Source organism: Filicampus tigris, chromosome 20 (genome assembly GCF_054856515.1).
Source record: "Filicampus tigris isolate MCC_2025a chromosome 20, RoL_Ftig_1.0, whole genome shotgun sequence".
In the NCBI taxonomy this organism is placed as follows: Eukaryota; Metazoa; Chordata; class Actinopteri; order Syngnathiformes; family Syngnathidae; genus Filicampus; species Filicampus tigris.
Genome location: NC_141236.1, coordinates 9,233,798 through 9,256,160, shown reverse-complemented (window position 1 = coordinate 9,256,160; position 22,363 = coordinate 9,233,798). Strand labels below are relative to the sequence as shown.

The 22,363-nt window shown below is 46.5% G+C and overlaps 3 protein-coding genes across 5 annotated transcripts; 1 reads left to right on the top strand and 2 right to left on the bottom strand.

Moving 5' to 3' along the window:
* Positions 1-122: 122 nt before the first annotated feature.
* On the bottom strand, positions 123-15,288 carry tulp4a (TUB like protein 4a). 3 transcript variants are annotated; one of them, XM_086019056.1, is made up of 13 exons: positions 15,029-15,288; positions 9,007-9,135; positions 8,618-8,779; positions 8,353-8,533; positions 7,878-7,985; positions 7,633-7,799; positions 7,322-7,546; positions 6,997-7,231; positions 6,317-6,461; positions 5,977-6,148; positions 5,803-5,896; positions 2,390-5,676; positions 123-2,150 (listed from the first exon to the last, which is right to left on the bottom strand). In XM_086019056.1, the coding sequence occupies exons 1-13, from the start codon at positions 15,278-15,280 to the stop codon at positions 2,034-2,036; spliced, it is 5,274 nt and encodes a 1,757-aa protein (XP_085875182.1). In that variant the 5' UTR covers positions 15,281-15,288; the 3' UTR covers positions 123-2,033. The 3 variants fall into 3 exon arrangements, with proteins under 3 accessions (XP_085875182.1, XP_085875184.1, XP_085875183.1); XM_086019058.1 differs by having other exon boundaries at positions 5,977-6,121; XM_086019057.1 differs by having other exon boundaries at positions 6,997-7,228.
* A 2,132-nt stretch (positions 15,289-17,420) lies between these two features.
* mrps10 (mitochondrial ribosomal protein S10) lies at positions 17,421-19,321 on the top strand. Its single transcript, XM_086019059.1, has 7 exons — positions 17,421-17,553; positions 17,692-17,744; positions 18,096-18,159; positions 18,241-18,380; positions 18,567-18,675; positions 18,790-18,879; positions 18,955-19,321. The coding sequence occupies exons 1-7, from the start codon at positions 17,482-17,484 to the stop codon at positions 19,039-19,041; spliced, it is 615 nt and encodes a 204-aa protein (XP_085875185.1). The 5' UTR covers positions 17,421-17,481; the 3' UTR covers positions 19,042-19,321.
* On the bottom strand, positions 19,264-22,266 carry LOC147128205 (uncharacterized). Its single transcript, XM_086019060.1, has 6 exons — positions 22,176-22,266; positions 21,394-21,485; positions 21,159-21,296; positions 20,490-20,612; positions 20,295-20,420; positions 19,264-19,683 (listed from the first exon to the last, which is right to left on the bottom strand). Exons 2-6 carry the CDS (start codon positions 21,483-21,485, stop codon positions 19,572-19,574), a joined length of 591 nt encoding a protein of 196 aa, XP_085875186.1. The 5' UTR covers positions 22,176-22,266; the 3' UTR covers positions 19,264-19,571.
* Positions 22,267-22,363: the final 97 nt, after the last annotated feature.

Genomic DNA, 22,363 nt, shown 5'->3' with positions numbered 1-22,363 from the left:
ATCTCATAAATAAAAAAAAAATGTACAAACCAGCAACTTGAGATGCTGAACGTAAAAGTACATATTAAAAGTGGGCCAAAGATTATTTTCTCCAGAGAAAATATTGCACAACTAAACATAAATAGATGGATCTTTAAACATGCATGTCTTTATTGGGGATCTGAACAGATATGGGGATCATTGTTAATTTTCTAGGCTTTTTTCGTTTCTTAGCAAGAGTGCATTTTGGCACAAAAATCTAAGGAAAAAATTGACATTCTACCAGAATGAAGTCATAATATTACCAGCAAAAACGTGCAGAATTTTACACAAATTAAGGTGGAATTTTACTTTATGAACGCACCAAAAGTAAAACATTTAATTAAAAAAAGTATATTTCTTTACCAGGATAAAGTCTGAATTTTACAAATGAATAATTTAAATTTTATAGGCATTAAATCGTAATTCTGGTTTTCTTCAAGCGAGTGAAGTCACCATAGTCTATGAGAAAAGACAGTTTCCACAGAATTAAGTTGGTATATATGGAGAAAAAAAGACCTAATTTTGAGATTGCTGTTGTGAAATTACATGGGGGGGAAAAAAATGTCTGTGAATCTTCAAAAGAAAAAGCAACATTTTATAAAGTTGTAATTTCACTTTTAGAAATGGCATACCTTTCTATATGCAATAATATAAGAGAAAAATACTAATTTTGAGAAAACGTCCAAACATGTATTGAATATTACGGGAAAGTCATATTCATGCGGGAAATATTACCAGTAAAATTACAACTTCATTCTAATAATACAGCATTTATGAAAAAAAAAAATCTCATAAAACACGACTTGATTCTAGTTTAAATTTTGAGGTGATCTAATTTGTAGTAATGTCGTTTTTGAAATCAAACATAAGTTTTGTTGTGATGTAAAACGCAAGCGTCACAACAAACCATATTAGGAGAGTCGACTCACTGGCTTCATCCTTCATTGGTGTTGACATTAAAAAGAAAAAAAATGCTTTCAGTTTTTGCGTTGAACAGTATTACAGCATTGAAACACAGTGGCAGAGTCACCCAAGTCTCTTTACACACACCAAAAAAAAAAAAATCAGCTTTAATTTGAATGACTGATATGTCTATTATGAAGAGATTGTGAGCAAAACGTAGAAAAATATTCCCTGCACCTCGTTTAAGTTTAGTGTTTAAGATTTGAGGGTGGGCGAGGCGGGTTTGAGGTGGGGTCAGGCCCCTCACTGAACACGCACTTCACAGAAGTGACAACAGGTGCCATGGCTGACGTCACAGCGACGTCAAAGCGAGAATAACATCACACCTTAGTCTCCCGAATGAAAGCGGTGTGTTGACAGGATGGGGTGATTACAAAAAAAAACGCAAACAATGGCGACGATTTACAATGTACAGTACGCATAACTTAATCTACGTTTCTTCATCCTTCAATGACGTGTGTAAAAGAACATTTTTAAAAACGCCAGCAGTCGCACCGGTATAACACCTGTGAACTGACAGTAGCAAATGGAATGACAGAGAGCGAAAACATAAGCCGACCGTCCACCATTTTGCGTCACAAACACCCCCTCAAAGCAAAAGCAGTGTCATCTAGTGGTGAGTGTTGTACAGCAATGGATTTGAGTGGCCAGTAGTACCTGTGTGTGCTCTGGAGAAAAAAAAACAGATCACCAGAGTGTGTTTTTCAAGTATTACTGCTGCTCCTTTTTTTTTTTTTTTAAATTAATAAAAAAAAAAAAAAAAAAAAAAATCTTATTCAAACTGCACATTGACAGCTTCCTTTCTTGGTTGTCTAAAAGCGTCTAGTCAACTAACTAAAGCAGCGTTTATTTGCATGACGGTTGCCAACGGCGCAGTGCTGCATCGCTGGCTCGGCAACCGCGACTCAAGTGGCAGCATCGTGTAGTGCAGCGGGATCGGATCTCTCCCCTGACGTCTTCTCTGTGGAGCCAGGGCGCATCACGGTAAAAAAAAAACACAAAAAAAAACGGCGATTTGCTTAAAATCCCACGTGTGGCAGAGCGCTGTCTCATTTGAGGCGTTGCGTAACGTTTGCCAAAGCCACCGCGAAGGCCTGCACGGCGGAGAAGGGATACTGAAAGTCCAGGATGTAGGCGTTGCCGTCAATCCGGCCGAATTGCATCACCTGCAAAAGACAGACGGGGGGGGGGGGGGGGGGGGGAGATTAGCATGAAAGTTGCGGGACAAACTAGCATCCGTTTTACCGGGACTACTTGTATAAGAGTTCAACATTTTTAACGGTTATCACATTTGATGATGGCGACAGTTTGAAAGAATTACATTTCCATGACTCTCAATAGGAACAACTGTTTTGCTCAAATTCACAAGTTCTACATTCAAAAGTCCTTCAACACATTTTCTTACCTGCCTGCCCTCAAGTTCAATCTGAAAGTTCTTGGCGGACTCCTGAGTGACGCGACCACCAAAGTCCAGCTGGTACACCTGCGTGGCCTCGTTCCACAGAGGCTGTTTGTTGGCCATGACGTACACGAAGCCCTGGCTGCCCAGTCCTCGGTCCTCCTTCTCGTTGGCCTTGCGACACTTCATTTCCTCTAGTTCGCTGGCCGCCCTGAGGTTCCTCTTCGTCTTCCAGCCTTTCTTCCCGCTTTGGCACTGGTTGAGGAGCTCGTCCCCGCTGATGAAAAGCTCCGGCTCGCTATCCGAGCTGTCCTGGAACTCGCTGTTGGCGGTGGCCTTGCTCAGCTTCTTGGCCTTCAGCTGCTCCTTCGGCCCTTTCACCTTCTTCTTGTCCCTCCCGGCCAGCCGTGGACTGGAGATGAGGGCGTTGAAGTCCCCCAGTGCCCTGCCCTCCTTTTTGGACTTGCTCCCTTCAGCCAGAGGCGGCACGTTGGCCTCCTCCGCCCTCCCGTCCGCCCTCTTGCGGTTCTTCTTGCTGAACTTCTCCGAGCGAGGCGGCACGGGGCTCTCGGCTAAGGACAGCACTTCCTGGAAACCGTCGCCGGTTTCTGCCATGGATTCTTGCAGCCCTGCGTGGTTCTGCAGTTCTGCGTGCGGCGGGGGCGGCGGCGGAGGAGGCGGGGGCGGCGGCGGCGGGGGTGGTGAAAGAGCGTTTTTATCTACCGCTAAATGGGAAGCTTTGGGCGGTAAGGGCACAGCGGGACTGGGAGTAGGGGGGCACGAGTTATAGGTACCCCATGGAGTGTGGAGGGCGATGGGAGGAACGGGAAGCCCGGCACCGGGGTACATCGGCGGTAGAGGGCAGCAAGACAGGTTGGTTAGACTGGCAGGGTAACCGGCGGGCAAGACAATGGTTGCGTCCTGTTGCGAGAGAGACACGGGGGCCACCACCTCTTTGGGGGAGGAACAGGGTCGGGGTGACGTTAGGATGGGCTGCAGCTGGCCACCGGGGTAGGCAGTGACTGGGGGGTACTGCAGAGAAATTTGGTACCCGGCGGCGGCTTGAAAAGAGGCGGCAGCGGGCGTTGTGGGCGACTTAGGAGACAGCACGTAAGGCAGCCTGGACACGTCCAGGTGCTGAGCCGGGCCGAGGATAAGCGGGGGCGGCTTATGGGGTCCCGGATGTCCGGCGGGGTTGAGTGATGCGGTCCGTTCCTGAGGGACCCACACCTCCTCCGTGGCGGCGGGGTCCCACTGATAGGGAGGCGGGCGTTTAACGAGCAAGCCTGCTGTTTCATTTCCTCCTAAAGCCAAATGCCTGAGGGACTGATTGAGCGTTTCATCCTCAGTAAACGCTGAATTCACATAGTCGACGCGCTCTCTGCCGCTGCCTCCTCCCGCTGCGGGTCCGGATCCTTCCAGTGAGCTGAGCAGGCTGTAAGAGGACTGCGAGGCCAGAGGGGTACCGCTGTTGGAGTGTACGATAACCGTGCTGTGCGGCGCTCCGTTCCCCGGAGGAAAATCTTGCCTGATGATGGTGCCGCCTGCTATTCCATTGGCGCTGCCTGGAGCCGTGACTCCAACGCTGGAGCCGCTGCTACACTGACTGCAGGTGTATAAGGCAGTTTGCACCCTCTGCTGGTAGGAGGCGGCGAGTGCACTGTTATTTTTAGCTTTAGGCGGCAGCGGTCTGGGCGGCTCCATCATTTGGGACACTTTGAGGGTGGCCTCTCGGCTATTCCTCCTGAGAGTGGCGTGGATGAGACTGCTGTCCAGTTTCTGTCCGGGATTCCTGCCGCTGTTCTGATTGGCCGGGTCCGGATACGGGGGAGGGTCTCCGCTCGGTATGGAATAGCGAGGTGCGCTAAGTCTGTTGAGGGTGGCGGAGCTGTACGGCAGCTGGATTTTCTTGCCTTCTGCCGAGGAGGATGAGGATGAAGAGGTGACCCTGAGGGTGGCAGAGCTTCCCGGCCCCTGCAGGCTGTAGACATTCTGATTACAGACGAGGCGGGTTCGAGGGCGACAGACCTCCTCCACGTTGCCGCTGCTGTCAAAGGTGGTGATTCGCTCGTAGCCTAGTGGTGTGGGGTACTGGCCTTGTTGCTGACTTAGGGGAAAAAGTTGTATATCCCCCTTCTTTGCACTGAGATCGCCAGGAGGTGGCGTTCCAGAGGAGCATCCCGACGAGGCGTTTGCGGGCACGCCGGAAGCCGACATGGAAGCGGACGCCGCCGCCGCCGCCGCCGCCGCCGCCACGGCGGCAGCCACCGTTCCGGGATAAGGAGGAGGGGGATTCATTTTACTCAGCTCCAGCGGCGCGCTGAACACCACCGTGTCAGCCTCGGCCAGCTGCGGACCCGATCGTGTCGTTTTTATTTTCAGGAGGGTCTCGTGCTCGCCCGTGGCTCCCCTTTCGACAAGATCGGGCGGCGGGTGAGGGATCTGGATCTGCAGCGCCCCCGCTGGAAGCATGGCCGCACCTGAGGTTTGCGCTGATGGCATGGGGGGAACGGGGATTTGAATTTGAAGCTGCTGCTGCTGTTGCATCTGAAGCATTTGTTGCTGCTGTTGGTGTTGCAGCTGCTGTTGCAGGAGGTGCTGCTGGAGCTGCTGCTGCTGTTGTTGCTGCTGCATGTGTTGGAGCTGAAGCTGCTGCTGCTGCTGCTGCTGCAGCAGCAGTTGCTGCTGCTGCTGCTGCTGCTGGAGCTGCTGTTGATGGTGCTGGAGTTGCTGATGGTGTTGGAGTTGCTGATGGTGTTGGAGTTGTTGTAACTGCTGATTCTGCTGTTGTTGAGAAGGCTGATGCGAGTGAGAGGCTGCGACAGTGAGGCGACTCATGTCCAGCCCTCCGAAGATGACCTGACCGGGGCTGGAGTATCGGCTTGGGACTGTGTACTGGGCTGTGAGGACGGCGTCTTGGCTTTGGTCGGAACCGCCACCAGCAGCGGCGGCGGCGGCGGCGGCTCCCGGGGAGGTGGCCGTGGGGTTTGTTAGGACATCCAGCTGAACATTTTGATTGGCCAGCAAGGACTGGACAAGGCCGATACTCTGGGCGGGGGACATGGCCTGGGCGGGACTGTGGATAGGTGCGATGGGGATGTTGACGGTGCAGGGCGGGTTGTCGTCGGTGCCGCTGGCAGGGCCCGAGACGGGCAGGTCGTCTTCGTCCTCGCTGAAGACGTTGGGGCTGAAGACGGACAGGTTGATGTACTCCATGGAGATCTTGCGCACCTCCGGCAGGTAGATTGTCATCTGCCTGGGCTGCAGGTGGAGGAGGCTGGTTTTGTAGATGACTAAGGGGGGGACAAGGCAAAAATCAGAAGGGCAAGAAGAACATTGTTTATCTGAAAATGTCCTAGCCCACCTGTCCGTTTTCAAATGCGGCCCTTACCACTCACACAAAGACATTGATAGATTACCTGCACCGAGGTTTGTTGGCAAAAACGCAGCCAGCCCGACAATCTTGAATTTTGTTCCCCAAATATTTGATGTGACCTGAGCAAGGTAGTTTTGCTGAAAGGTTGGCATTGAAACACATTGGTCAGGAATAGTCATCCTTTAAAAGATTTGTTGAACGCAAAGGTGACAAGTACCTGAGTAATGTCATCTAAAGGAAATTCTCTCCGCGTTAGACTGGGCGACCCAATGGAGGGTTTGCGTATGGGTAGACGTGGTGACCTGGAAACTTCCTGGGCGGCACGAGACAGTTTGGGCGATTTCCTGGGATCGATGTTGATTCTGTTGGTAAAGGGACAAACTAAGTCTCTACAGAGAAGGTAGCAAATGGGAAAGGAAAAAGACGGTTTAAGCATGCATTGCAGCACAAAATGCGTGGAGAACATTCCATTAGAACCAAATTACGGTAAGTGAAACGCTCAACAGTGTTGGGTAATATAAACAAAAATAAGAGGAAATAATTGTGTGATTGTTCACCTGGGAAGCTTGGGGGACTTACTGCCCCGGGATATTTTTGGAGACTTCTTTCCGACCCAGTCATCGCTAAGTTCGATATCGCTGGAGTCGGAGCAGTTACAGCTGTCAATCATTGCTGAGATCAGGCTGTTGCCATATATCTCATCTGAGAAGAGAGAAGGAATTGAAAAAGTCAATGAAAACCAACAAAACAACTAAAACTGAAAAAAACATTTTCGTTCACAAACTAAAATAAAAACAAGAGTGCGTTCAAATAAAGGACAACTGAAGCTACATTTTACGTCATTAAAACCCAAATTACGGTAATTCAAATTATACCGAAAATGCCATTTGTTTTAGTCTTTTTCAATTCTTTCCATATAGGGGCTTTTTATGGTTCATTTTAAATGTATTTATCTCAGTATTGCTGTATGGCCGTACTCAAGAAGGAAGGAATGTATTTTTTTTTTTTTTTTTAAATACGGACATGTTCTTCCCCTGTGCGGCAGTCAGAAAAGGCACATCGCTGCACAAAAGGATGATTAGAAGGAAAAAAAATGCAGAGGAAATAGATGACTTGTATTGAGGCACTTAATGTGATTGTGCTTTGTCCCAATTTCTGGCGTTTACAATCATTCAACACTTATTCAATAAACCATGAAGATTCAACTGCCAGGTAAATACGCAGTACATCGCCTTACCCGTTTTTCCATCCGTCTTGGGGTCCATGATGACAAACTCTGGCCGCAATTTACTTATTCGTCGGCCTTTAAGGATGGGCACCAGACCGCCCAAGTACTCCAAGTACAGAGTGTAGCAGGGACCGCCCACCTCCGGGTTGTCCTCTGTACGCTTCATTGTACAATGCAGACGCTCGTTGCCAGCTGTTGGGTAGCTCACAAAGTCACGCAGGTTGTTGGGGTCTGGAATGGGCTGCTGAGAAGACAAGCAGGGTGGAAACCAGGTTTCGTAGTCATCCATTAGGATTTCTTTTCCGTGTCTCAGCATCCCTTCGTCCTGTCTTACCCGGATGGTGGGGATAAAGGCGGACGTGACGTAGGAGCAGAGGCGTGACGGCATGGTGAGCTTGGCCACGTCCTTTTCCTCCTTCACAGCCGTGGCGATGACTTGCTGGCAGAGGAGCTGCAGGTTGGCAACGCGATGCTCCACGCGCACCACGTAGAGCGCCGGGCCGCACGCCAGGAAGAGACGCGAGTCCCGGTGGCCCCAGCAGAGGGTGGTGATGGGGCGCTGCCGGGCAAACGGAGGAGTTGGAGTGAGCATGCTAGGTGGTGACAACTAACGTGGCTTTTTTTTTTTTTTTTGCTGTTGCTCACCTGAGCTGGTGTTTCCAGTGTGTAGATGTGTTCACCCCGGATGTTGTAGAACTTGACGAGAGCGTTCCGGGCCGGAGAAGGACAAGAGGGGTCGTGAGAAAGGAGCGGCTTCTCCATGCCGGCCACCGACAGAAGGTCCCCCTGCGAGCACCACTGGACGACCACATCTGCGGAAAAAAGATGTAAAGAATGGAGTCATGAGATTAACATGCGGGCGGGCGCGGGGGTGAAGGGGGGGCGATTACCTTTCAGGCCGGTGCGGATGAGGGTGGGCGAGAGGTCATCGTAGTTGTTCATCAGGCTAATGTCTCCGGAGGTGAAGCTGACTGTCAGCAGAGGTTTGTGGCTGTGTACTGTAATGAGAGAGAAGCTATGAGGAAATTATGTGCACAGTTAAAAACCATCAAGATAATACTCTGCTGCCAGCAAAATGTTCATTTTCCAGGCAAAACGTAAATTACTTTGGTGTGGTCCAACAACGGCCTTTAAACGAAGCCATTTGTTTATACCGGTACTACAACAGAAATGTAGAAATGAACACTGACAAAGTGATCAATGCAATACGAGCATGAGGAAGCGCAAACGGGGGACGGGGGAGGGAGATGAGAAGCTCGCAGATGGTGGCACATCTGCTTTCGGCCAGCCCGTAAACAAAACAGCTGGACAACGGTACGTCGGCGCTGCCAGCAGACACGGCATGCGAGTGTGGAGCCAGCGCACCTTGCTGCGGGGGGTAGTCGTCAGAATCCGTGTCGCTCTCGCTGCTGTCCTCCACCAGGAAGCTGGGGTAGTTCCACGACATGCTGACGATGCCGTCCGACTCGTGCAGCAGAATGTGGGCCAGCATGCGCCCGTGGCAGTCCATCACGATCACCTGTCCGTCGGCGGTGCCAAACAAAACCTGCACAGTGACGGGAAAACATTACAACGGGAGCATAATGGTGAATTGAAGGAAGAAGGAAAAAAAAAAAAACGTGGGTCCTACCTGCTGGTCATCAGGTGTCCAAATACCGCACGTGATCTGACTCTCCAGGTTGATCTCGGATGACCAGTGTCTCTGCCCGCTGACGGACCCCACCAGCACAAAGCCGTCGCGGTAGGAGATGAGCGCCTGAGTGCCGTCGTGTGACCACGTAAAGTCACTGACCTGCAGGGTGATATAAGTAGCCCTCCGTTGACAAACCTCACGACAAACGAGGTTTCGAGTTACGTCAAACGCACTACCGCCATACGTGCTGTTCTCATATGTGAAGTGTACTGTGATTCTATAAAAACATTTATGCAAACAAAGTTGTAGTTTTTTTTACAGGGGTATGTTCAACTCCACAGTCGTTTGTGGACTTCATTATATTATTTCTACGTGGCAAACTCTACCTGAGCTCCGCGGTCATTGACCAGCTCCACGGACCAGCGGCCCTCGTACTGGATCCAAACAAAGATGCCGCCATCGGTATCACAGGTGGCCAGTTTCTGGAAGGGCTCATTCCATCGCACCAGGACCACCTTGAAGAGACAGTTCAGGAGGTTCTGTTCTATTCAAACTGCTCGACATGTCCCGCTGCGGTGAGCCACCAGTGGGTACATTAGCGCTGAGCTAAGTTTAGCATTGAACCAAATTGACTATACAGTATATCATTAAGTGGGTTAACCTCATTTTGAAAAATCCTCAGAGGAGCTGTAATTATCAGATGTATTACACACGATTGAGGTTGGACATTTTATGACGAAAATAGAAGTCGTTTTACGTCAATGGAGAGCACTGGCATATAAAGCAGCACTAAGTCATAATTTTGCATTGGAAATAAAAAAAGACAAACATTCTGATGGTTCATTGACTTGTAATAAGGACAATTACGTTGATAATTGCCATGGCAACAACGGGGCCACCTACAGCAGGGGACCACCCAACGTCACTTGTCAGGTTCAGAGTACACAAATTTGAGCCTGCTAAAAGGAGCTGACTATGTAAGTTCCTAAAATTATGAATGAAATTTAAAAAAAAACGTGTTTCTGAATGTTGATTTATTACAAATATAACAAAGCCCAGCACGACTAAACTATGCAAAGTTTAGTTTTATCCGCGCAAACATTTCAAAATTGTTTTTAAAAAAAAAAGTAAAATAATCTAATTGATCATTTTCTCCCCAATCCAAAATATGAAAATGTGTACGACCACTAACTGAAATGACTCATCATACATTGACTACATGAATCACCATCACAGAGATGATCGACAAGGAACAAGATGCTCATTGCTTGCACTAGGACCATTTAACCTCACCTCAAAAGAACTTGCTATCCCCAAGCTCTTCCCTGCATTTTCTGCATGCGTGCGTGTGTGTGTGTGTGCGTGTGTGTTGTCACTATCTGCCTGTTTTTCTGTAGCGTGACTCAGCCTATTCCCAGAGGAATAATCCTAAGCGGGGAGCAGCTCCGCTCTCACTCAGCGAAGCACGTGGGCCGTACATGCTCCGAGGCACAACACGGGGCACGTTTTAGCCAGGCTTACACTTTCCGAGTGTGACTCCGACAACAGATAACGTTTTGTTTAAGCTAGATAGGGTCTCGTTCCCCGCCCCGCATCGACCCCTTCACAACGCCATGATGTTGCTGTCACTACCGACATACGCCCAGAGCTATCTATTGACCAGATAAAAATCTGACACATTCCTAGGAAATAAAAAAATGCCATCGCTGGTGAGCTATTTTTAGAACAGACCTGCAGGCTACTCATGTGGTGCTTGGGGGTGAAGTGGCGCCCACCATGTTGGTGGCCCCTGTGAACGGTTGTCTTTAGGTGCCCTGCGATTGGCCGCCAACCGGTCCAAGCCCTCTTGCCAAACGCCAGCTGACCGACCGCCCTAATGAGAACGAGCGCTGTAAAAAATAACGGCTGGATGGAAGATAGTCGACAGCAAATTGTCAGGAATCCTAAACGTTCATCATGTAGCCAGAATATGCGCTTTTACCCTTACCGCATTTTTGGAATGAGAAAACAGTTTTAAACAAGCATCATTTGCTGTGCTTCAGTGGAGGTCTGTGCTCCAGCGAACACCTTTTCTCAATCCACCACTTGGGTATTGTTTAATGAGGATAAAGATTGGGACCGTGCGACACTGATTAACTCTTAGGAGGGTTCAAAGGATTACATTCGACTGCCGCAGAGGGATGACATGTCGCTAACAGGTGCGCATGAACACACAAAAATATAATCATAAAATTATAATCATCCATTATGGTTAGGAAAAACCACATGCAGCAACCATATTAGGCTTTACAATAGCTTCTCTTAAATTCCAAACAAGGACCAGAAGTCAATTAAAACGGGGGGGGGAAGGCACCATGAGCGCACATGTCGTGTCCCGCACCATCGTCTGTGTTGGGGTGAGAATAATCTGCGCATGTGAGTGTAAATTTAGCAGGGTGTGGAGATTAGTGCGAGCTGGTCAGGCATCCGCAGGGGAGACAGCTGAGCACCTCGCCGTGACGCAGCGAGCCGGGAGAGATCGGACGTCACATGGAGACAGCCGGGATAAGGATAAAGACGCCTCAGGACACGGAGGGATCGTGGCGATCACTGGCAGAGAATCCAGTCAACAAACGGGTGGCAATTATCCGTGGCATCGTGATTAGAAAGGAACTTAGGACATAGGAAAGGCTCTGGCTGCTTGATAAAATGTGAGCAGTACAATTACTTAAATACCAATTACATAAACAAGATTTTAGCAAGCAGGGGCGATTGTTAATGTCCCATTTTTACTGTCCATTCCATATCTGTCCGGCTTCAAAGGGTGAGCAGCTTTACTGTACCTCAGATTCATTACAAATGAGGTATTCTTACATTTGGAAGACATTTAAGAATGAAACAATCTTGGCTCAATGTTCACAAGTAGAGTTACTAAAGGTTATGAAGTGGAACTTCAGTTTTCGTGATTAATCTGTTCCCAAAAGTCTGACGAAAACTGAATCATACCTTATGCAAAACAATACTTCCCATATGAAATAATGTAAATCAAAATAAACCGTTCCAGACACATAAATATATCAACGATAACAGCAAAAAAGATAGAGAACGGCCCTAAGGTGGAAGTTCAACTGTATATTGACTCTTTCTCAACCAAAATGTAATAAGATAAGAGGACACTCCAGGTCTCTGATCCCCGAAATCATTGGCTCGATGCTTATCCATTAATAATTCCCATTTTGGAAAGTTGCCACTGTCTTTCTCGTATATGTGGTGCCTTTTGTCAAAGCGTTCCGACTCAGAGCGGGCTGCTAAGCTGACCCCAGCAAGTTAAAAGAAGAGCCCAAATCAAATTAAGGGGCAGCGTCGGCGGGCGCGGTGCAGTCAGCAGAAGTGAAAGGACATTGTGAAGGTGCGGCATCACAGTGGCGAGAGCACACGGTTCCAGAGCGACATTAAACGCTGGCATGGAGCCCTTTGTTTTTGCCAAAAGAAATGAATAGTCTTGGCCGGAGGACAGGAACTGTGCACTTTCTTAAAAAAAAAAAAAAAAAAATCAATATCAAGATTGTTTGACCATAGTTTTGCAACACCCACGCGCTCGCTTGGATAAAAGGGGATTTATTTGGATTTTTACAATAAAACCCTATTGTGAGCCGATCAGAAATCTTCTTCATTCATTATTGGAAAGTGAAGAGCAGCTGGCTCAGGAGCAAACGGGAGGGAGAGACTGAGGCCGCTGATTCAGACGAGATATTAAATCAGATGCTTAACTTAATAGAAGAGAACTGCTGTGCTGTTAAAAAAAAAAAGGGGGGGGGGGGGGAAGTGGGGTTGGAGCGACGTGCGATGTAAGACAAATGGGTAATGGGTACAGACTTCTTGGTACACTAGACAGGGCAGAGTAAAGGGCAGAATCCTACTCATCATTATCTTGTTTCGGGTTTTTAGTGCCAATATGGCAAAACCCGATTTACCTTTGTACTTTATCGTCGCCGATCAAAGCAAATGCGACGTGAGTAAACGCGCATATACAGTATGTGAATATGTTACCTTGGAAGCGTAATCATTTATAAATGTCAACAAGATCCTGAATTTTACAATAGGACTTTTTTTGTTACCGTTAGAGGGAGAATGACAGCGACGGTTACCATGGAAATCTAAGGAGGACTTTGGTCGTCTTGGCGGAGGTTTGCATTGTCTTTGCTCTTGAGCCACATACGTGATGCAGAAATTATCAACGATTATCGTGACGGCGCATGTACATCCGAAAGAGCGGCCAAGCTACGGAAAATCTGCAAAAGAAAAACCGATTATATTATCTGTAGTACCGGCCTTGTGAAGCATCTGGGAGCAAACCAAGAGGACTTGGACGTGACGTGGCAGCCGAGCTCGTTATGCAACATGTCCTCTCCATGGATGGATTAGCGGCGGTAAAGCCCTTCCTCTTAAGCGCGGCGCCTGGGTCAAGTGGTCAGACAGGTAGAGAGCACACGAAGTGCACCGGGGATGATTTATGACACAGGGAAATGGGAGAACTCATTCGCAGAACACAATTAAAGGACTTTGTGTGTGGATAATCGAGGTGAAGCAGTTTTATCAGAACCAGACAAAAGAAGAGCAGCGATGTATTTTCTTAATTGAATGTGTTGTTCTCCTCTTTTGGCCCACCATCTAAAGTGAGAGAACGCTTATCATTTCTGGACTTTTTGACCCTAACTGCCCCTTTCAGTGACTTTTGGCTCATTCCTAGATGGATCTGCGAAGTAATCCATCAGGCGTGACAGGCTTGATCCGTTCATCAATTTCCATTATTACGACTCACTGCTCATCGGGTTCTCTTGTATTCTCCAGAGCCAAGTGTGATGAAGGAAGTCCAGAAGCAAAACGCAAATCCATGGTCAGCCAGACTAGCCGCGATAAATAACAGCAGCAATTAAAGCATCACTTTGGCACCATCCTGGTGCCAAGGAACCATGTTGAAGTCAGCTGAGGAGCTTCAAGTAGTGCTTTGCCGCCATTTTGTGACATCGAGAGCAATTAGAAACCTTTTGCGTGGGATTGATTTTCGCAAATCTTTGCCATTCGCTGCAGGATCGAGTCCTTATCACCCACAAATAGCGGGGGTTCACTATACTGTCGGCATTATCATCTTGATTGTTTGACTAATCGGCGAGTTACATGCTGATGAAGCTTTCAACATCCCGCCTACAAAGCCCCCGGTGTAAACGCAAGCCTATTCTGGGTTGACTAATCCCAACTAAAACGAATCCTATCGTTTGATACACTCTATAGACGAAATGCGTTGGCGTGCCATCTATTTTGGCTTGAAAGGAGAACAGCATATTGCCAGACAACTCGTAAAGGTCCACAATGGCGTTGTCAGACTACTCGCATATATTCAACGCTCATTTCGAATGAATAGACGCTGTCATGAGGGAAAAAAAGAGCGGCAAGAAGGCTTGTCAAACGAGCTGTTGATCTATTTTGAATCATATCCCAGAGGGGATTATTCTGTAGCACCGAAAGTAAAAGGCGCGTATAAAAATATTCCCATCTTATGTTTTTCAAGCGTGGTACAACTGACAGGAGGTCAGGAGGCGGCGGTGTTAAGTTAGCAGTCGCTCATTAGACTTGACAGGAAGAAAATGTGCAGCTTTTCGTTCTCCCTGTTGACCATCAGTCTGGTTGAAAACTAGGTCCAATTTCAGTGGCGCTCCCTTTGAACGGCTTCCCCTTCTAATTATCTCCGACCCTGACGGAAGGGGAATCAACACACAAGAGCAAAAAGGGTGTGCTCCAAGACCACCATCACCAGATTCAAACCCCGAATCTCCAACCGTGAAGCAGATGCGCTGCGCAACACTACCCCACCATGCTGCCCAAAAGCTCAAGTTGCCATTCACAAGAAAAACAGGCACTTTAAGACTTCAGTGGGTAACAAACAACTGTAGCAGCAGCCAGGAAAATGACAGAGTACAGAATAATCCATCTGTTTTCTATAATCCTGTCATGGGAAGGCAGTCTACACCCTAGACTGGTTACAAGTCAATCACAGGGCACATAGAGGCAACTAGGGATACTAGGCTTAATTTAAGGTATAGGGTACTCCAGGAGGCTGCCGATACCCGCCACCGATACTTAAGGCAGAAAAAATCTGACATCGAGTAAATCCTCCTTAGCAGTAGTAAATAACCCACTATATTGTCACGGTCCAACAAAAACAATATAGATAAAAATATGTCAAACAATCGAATTTGGATAGCCAACATATGAGGAAATAGTTCCGAAAAATCAATAAAATGGTAAAAGGCATTCCTAAACTATTTTCTATTGCTTTATATGTTACTACTATCCAGGCAAATGACATTTACCGTAACTGAATAAACATGCATATAGATAAGAAACAATTCGACCAAGAAAATATCTTACCTCACTGTTGTGACCTCTGAGGTTGAAGTTGACCCTCTGCGGGGTTGGCCGGTCCCGCCTGCAGTGACAGGATGTAAACGTGACGCCGACGACACCTCGGCCGTTCCCGGTGGCCAGCCAGCCCTCCTCGTAGTAGCGCTTCCGGCACACCGGCTTCTCCTTCTCGCTCTTGGGCACGCGGCCTTTCCAGGACAGGCACAGGATGTTGGAGTCGCTGCAGAGGACCGGGCCATGTTCCACCGAGGCGAACATCCCTGCGTCGTATGAGGAGAAGCTACCCGTGGGGGATTGTGGGGAGGAAGGTCCTCCCTTCAGGGTTCCTGTGCTGAGGTTACAGGTTCGATGATGAGTGTGAGACAGCAATGGTGCATAGTATGTGAGAGTCCCTGGACATCAGTGAAAACCTCCGCGAGGGTCCAGATAATGTCAGCAAAGTTGGAAAATCCGCGTTGAGAAGGCACTTATCATGACTGAACATCCAGGCAGAAACGCATGTAAACCGCTAACGAGTCCGCTCAGCATGTCCTGCGGCTCGTGCTCGATCCCGGCGCTGCTTGTGTGTCGCCGCCGCCGTGCTGCGTCCTCATCATCCGATCCTGGCAGCGAGTGTGAGAGGAGGAGGAGGAGGAGGAGGAGGAGGAGCAGGGACTCCTCTCCATCAGCTGTAGCCCCGCAGGAGCACCGCCCCTCCTGGTAATGCCATAACGCCAGCAAACCTTGGGCATCCCACTGTGGCGAGTCAAAGGAAAAACAAGACAAAATAGGCAGCTCCACTTAGCAAAGCTCATAAATAAACACTGACATTTGGCGAGTAAACACATGATTGCTTATGTCAAATATTAATTAGGTGGCCTAAAGCAGCCCTCATTCCAACTTCAACACTACCTCAGAGCTCTCATTTGGAGTTGTCAAAACAGCACCAAATGATGATGTAGAGTAGACTATATACACACATACATATATATTAGGAAAATTCAACCCCCTAAAATTTACGGTTGAAAAGTGCAAGACTTTCATGTTTTTCATAAAAATATTCACTGCAATTCTGAGCTGACTACTGCTTTGCGCGGGTTTGTGATAGACAGCAGCTCATTATGTACAAATGCAGGTCGTAAACCGGGAACATGAGTAGTTGAGTCCATTACTTAATATAGGATTGTTAAAGCCACATCCGGGTACCCCCTGCAAATAAATATTAATAAACTGACCCAAATTACCCCCTCATTATAATTTTATTACTTATGGCACGTTCTAGTTCCATGACTATTCTGCGCGGCGGAAGGATTTCTAACGACTTAATGAATAATTGAACAAGACTAGTGTATCATTTTGGGCTCTGCTTTAATTAGCACATGCAGATGGAACGAGGCGGCCACTTTGCGTCTAAACACATGAGGTAAACAAGGTGCGAATAATAATAATGTAGTAAAACAAAATAGTAATCACGTGCATTGATGTTAATACAATCAAATGTTTCTAATAACTACAGGCCAATAAAAGCTAAGAGCCCCCAATCATCATAATAGGGACATAATATCACGGTGCGGAACAATACATTCTCGTTCAAATAATGCTAGGTTGAGGTAACTCCTTGTGAGCTGAGCATCAAACATGTCGCCATCAAACAAAAGCCCGCATCGACGTTTTTCCCTCAAGTCTCTAAATTGTGCTAGCTCGACAGATAAATGCGTTATATATTATATATATATATATATATATCATATATTTTATATATTAGATATTATATATTTATTGATATTATATATTATACATTTTATATATTAGATATTTATTGATAGAATATATATTTTATATATATATGGAGGCGGCTAATCGTCCCGCTAACCTTAGCTGATCCAGAACCAGCCAAGGCGGCGACCAGGGTCTGTCCATCCGCCGCTGGCACTGCTCGCTATCCGGCTACTGCTAGCATGACCAGTCGGCGACTTATATCGCGTTTTGACCCTGATCACGTAGCTGTTTTTACATAATTACACACGAGTAGAACAACATGCATTGTGTTGTGTATTTTGTGGGTCAAATGCAGAGTGGAGGGATCCCAGCAATGATGTGGGAAGCTTACCTTGGCTATTGTCGCTGTTCCCTGCTCGGTCAGTCTGAGCCGAACCGGAGCGCTGCTGGAACTGGCAACAGGGCCCCGACAGCTGGGTCACGTGACAGTCACATGACGCTCGCTTGTCACGTTCAAGCCTCGTTTGAACCAACCACGTCGTCAAAGCACGCAACACTAGCACGTTAAAAATCGTCCATATGGCCATAAAAATACAATTGGATTTAAATTATGGAAGCGTTTCTTTCAATGCTGCCGGGATGGGGGTTTTCCAATTTAACGCATACCTTATGGCTTCTGTTGGTGTTATGTACCTTCCAGGACACGCGGGGGCAGCAGTACGATAGGTATCGCTTCCGTTTTCCTATACCACTCTGAAAACATGGCCGCTTCCATGCCGTTCCGAAGAGAATTTTGCTCCTTGGCAAGGATATTTAGCGGAATATCACACTTGGTAATGTCTTTAATGCGCATCTTAACACTTTTAGTGATGCATGTATGTATGTGATGTACAAACAGGACATTGTGTGAAGGGAATGTAGCATTCCGGTCACTCTAACCTTGTGTCTACTGCTATTTGCATGTTTTACAGGGACCACGAATTCTGGGCCATTGTGCAGGACACAAGAAATGGCTCACAATTCAGTATGTAGCAATTCACTTGTTCAGCAAATAATTATTATATTTGGGGATCCATCCAAGCCAGCTATGTAGAGTGACATGCAGAATAATTAAAAGCTCTTCAATGTACATAATTAACCTGCAGCCATTCATACAGTATTAAGTCATGCCTACACGTAAATCTGGCAGTATTATTTTTTTCCCCAGTTTATATACTTTTTGTGACATTTTTGTTTGGTGATGTGCCATTACATTTTTCTTATGTGGTCTGCTAACTGTAATAAACACAATAATTACATGAACATTTGTGGTGCATGCCAGGGTCCCCTTTATTCCCCCGTTTTATTTTATTTTTTTGCATTCAAATCACTGCAGGTGTCCCCTACATCTGAGCCTATCTTTTCACACAGCTGCAGTGTTTTCATCAACAGCGTCGCCAGTGAGTTGTTTCACGATCTCCCCGCCTTTAAAACATCTAATCCACCTTACCCAGCAATTCATTTTAACATTTCTCTTTAAGATCACTGTGACGGAAGAACCCGACACGCTTTTCCAGAAGGTGACTGTGCTGGTTAAAGGCCACGACAGGGCCGTTTTGGACAGCTACGAGTATTTCGCCACCATGGCGGCCAAAGAGCTTGGTATCAGCATCAGCAAAGTGTGAGTCTTAGCGATATTTGGTGACTTTACTAGGTTCTATTTGAAAGGCACTCGTAGACAAAACACACATAACTCAAATGTCTGATCTACTGTTATGACTATGATGCTGCATTTGTCCTGGGTCTGTATGTGAAAGACGCTTCTGTTTACAGTAATTCTGGATATATTTTTTTGCTCCTCTGCCAGTTTTGAACCTCCCAAAGACATGGAGAGGTTAACACTGCTCAAGTCGGTCCACATTTTCAAAAAACACAGGGTTCAGTATGAGATGAGGACACATTACAGGTCTATCGAGGTGAGATTTTTTTTATATACATAGTACAATAAGTGGTGGATACCTATACATTTTAAGGTCACGATTTAAAAAAAAAAGAAAGGAGTTATAGTAACAAAGAATTTGTCTTTGTAGTTGTCTCATTTAACAGGCTCCACAGCTCGGGTTTATCTAGAATACATCCAGAGGAACCTTCCGGAAAGTGTCGCCATGCAGGTGACTAAGGTGAGTCAGGCTTTTGCGGTATGCTTGAACCACTGGGGTTTTCTCAAGTATCATAATGTTGCTTTTTCTTATCAGACTGCTATCGAGAAAATTCCAGAACACATCCATGAGCCCATGTGGACGGACGAGCCCACAGGGGAAGCGCAGAAGCCCAGTCAATAAATGGACACCTGAACTCGTCACCAGCCAATCGCAGGGCACATGTAGACAAAACGAGCTTTCACACCTTAGGACAATTCATTGCATGTTTTTGGAATGTGGGAAGAAACCTACACAGGCAGCAGAACATGTAAACAACCCAGCTTCAAACCTCCAACCTCTGCAACTCAAGGCGAATGGGTTAACCGTTAGTCCACCATTGCCGCTGGACAATATTGTCAATGATTGTGTTGTATTTGTGTCTGTTTTATTTTATGACAAAGTAAATGGTTTCTGCAAAGTATCACGTTTGTCCTGTTCATTCATCGCAAGTGTATTTTTTTGTAACATGGGAATATTGTCGAAAACGTCAGACCAGCATACAATGCTTTGCAACATTAAATTATTAATATACAACATAATACATATGCACACTCATGTATACACACATACAGTACTTATCTATGTATATTGTGACATTCCATGCACTTTTTCTACAGAAATTTTGCTTTCATAGTAAGAACAAGTCCTTTTTTTTTTTTCAGGGGAGTATGTTAAATGTGGCGGCCACCTCGGGGCCCCTGCCACCTGTGGCCTCTGCCAGGGTTAGGCGGCGGTGGAAGTGGAGGAGGAGGAGGAGGAGTAGACACTGGTCCATTGTAGTAGCTGTGCAAAACGATTCAAATCACAAGCATTGGAGTCTTGAGTTTGGCCAGTAGGAGGGCCACTCTGATAAAAGCAGACAATTCCCAACTAGGGACTCAAATGGATGTATTCAGATGTATTTGAAGGACTAGAATACTGTCACAGTGGATATAAAAAGTTTACGCACCCTGTTAAGCAGGGTTTTGTGATCTAAAATGTGAGAAGTCGATTCAAAAATTATTTTGTATCATTTTCCTGACGGATACCTTGAAGCAATCTGATCTGTTTGGAAAAACCTACTAGAGCATTTCAACTTTATTTTGGGTTAATCAGAGGCACTTTAAATGGTGTGTGCTGACTCCCGTTAAACCCACAAATGCTCGTCGGGTTCATTTCACAAATTTTGATGTAATGTGCCGTAGTCTATCACTAACCTACGCTAACACATCAGTTCCCTCAAATATTTGTATGAACACACATCTAGGCCATAAATCAAAACAATCAAATGTCATGACCTCAAAATCTCACCTCAGGACCTTGTAAACCAAGGACCACTTGTAATACGAAATGACCCTTTAAGAGAAAAAAAACTTCCAAATCCCTGCTTGCGAGAAAAGGCCAAATTATCTTACCCTATTTGAGCTCTGGGGTAGAAGTGACACAGAGGCCCGGGGCCAAGGATGCCGCGGCCTTGCAAGTGCGGGGGATGTCCTCTAAAAGCCGGATGCCCCGGCAGAGGTAGTCTAGGGGGTCTGTGCCTGCAGAATGTGATAATTCTCATCAGTGTGTGGTGATTTAGGTTAAGTTTGAGGGTATAAAGAGGCTACCTGGTCATGGCTGGGTAGGGCCCTCTGAGGTGCGTGGGAGGAGGTGGTGCACCCATTCCCATTTGTCCATCGCTACCTCGATAACCTCTAGGATCAGGGTACGGTTGAATAATCCCCATTTCTCTATAAATACAAGGCAGGAACTACAGAACAACTGCAGTACGTATCGTGATATACAACAACAGGCAGTGGAAACTCTGTGGAACACGATTTGTAACTTGTTACTTTTCCAATGGGAAATTATGTCAATTAAACTATCAAACAGGTCACATTATAATCTTAATAACTGCTGAGGCAATGTATTGAGTAACAGTTTAATGAGCCTCTAAAGTGAATTCAGAGATTTGTTTCTGAATGCCTTGCACATGAATTGCTGAAAACATGCACAGAACTGAGAATTACTGTATGTGATACTCAATTGTAGAGCTGTTGGGGGGGTCCTACTTTTCATGCTCAGTGGAAGTCAAGCGCAAAGTGCAGTCTGACTGTGCGTGCAGACGGGCGCAGTTACAAGTTAGCGTTTGCGCCGTTGTGGGAGTGAACACAGCCAACTTTGTTACCAGCCTATTAAAGCAGCTCCCCTCATTACCTTTAAATTGAGTGCAGGAGAGTCTAATTGTGTCCATCATGTTTACAAAGCTTGTTCGAAATAGTTGATCGGTTTAATACCTCATGGGGGAGAGTCCATTCATTGCTCCATCATTGATTGGACCCCTCCCAAGGAGAGGCGGGCCAATGACTTTCATGCCACGTCCTCCACCTCGACTCATGCGACCCCCTCGATCGCGGCCTCTGAAGCCTTGACCCCTGCCGCGAATGGCGAAACGAAGAGCGTGAGAACCGAAAGCATCCGGAATACAAGCGAGAAGACGAAGCACAAGTGAAAAAGTACCATCATAGCAACCTGAATTTGTTTTGCGTGAAGGGCAGTCTGCCAGAGCCGCACTTGGCAGATTTGGAAACATTAGTCACCCTTTCGTTAGTGTCTCCATCCATCTGAAAAAATTCCACCGACAAGGACAAACTCACTGGGTAAATCTGAATGAATTTTACTTTTTAACTTGAACTACTTAAATTAAGCTTTCAGTGCATTTATTGAGTTGTGCCTTGGGAACTAAGTTCAACCAACTTTGCCATGTATATGCATTTTTGTTAGGTGTTAAGTCTTAACGTTTCTCCAAATGTTCCACAGACGTTGCAGGGTTGATGTTGATTGAACTGCATTGTTATTCGTGCGTGGCGTTGCTGATCTGATGCGTATTTCTCATCTCAAGGCCGCCTCATTAGAGCACAAGCACCAGGCTGTTTCTAGGCCTTCTTGGAATTGCTGTGTTAGTTATTAATTCTTTGACAAATGACAACAATGGCCTACTTATGGGTCCTCAACATACCTGGAAACTGTCATTTTTGAAAATGTCTTTATTTTAACAGTCTTTATCGCACAAAATTCACATAGTGGAAGTTGGACATTAGAAAAAATGCCCTTAGCTGCCCTTAGCTCAAAACACAGGCGAGACATTTTGAGACAGGTGCTTTATTTGCAGATTGGTACCATTAGACACCATCTGCAGTTATCTGACACCGTGTAGTACAAATGAACACAATCAGTTTCGGATTCAAGAGGCACTGGCAAATACAGATGTATTTTTATAAGTCATAATTTTTTTGTACGAAAAGAACATTTACCTTGGGCTCTTTTGAAGACTGATGTTTCCTTGTTGTGCGTGTTCAAGCGCCTGTCTCCCAAGTCTGAGGCGCTGAGCTCTCTCGATGACCTCTTACCCTAATTCTTTGTGACATCATCTTAAAAGGGGTTTTATACTAGCTTTATGACCGAATGCTCGGAATTGAACAGCGTGTCGGCCATTTCAATT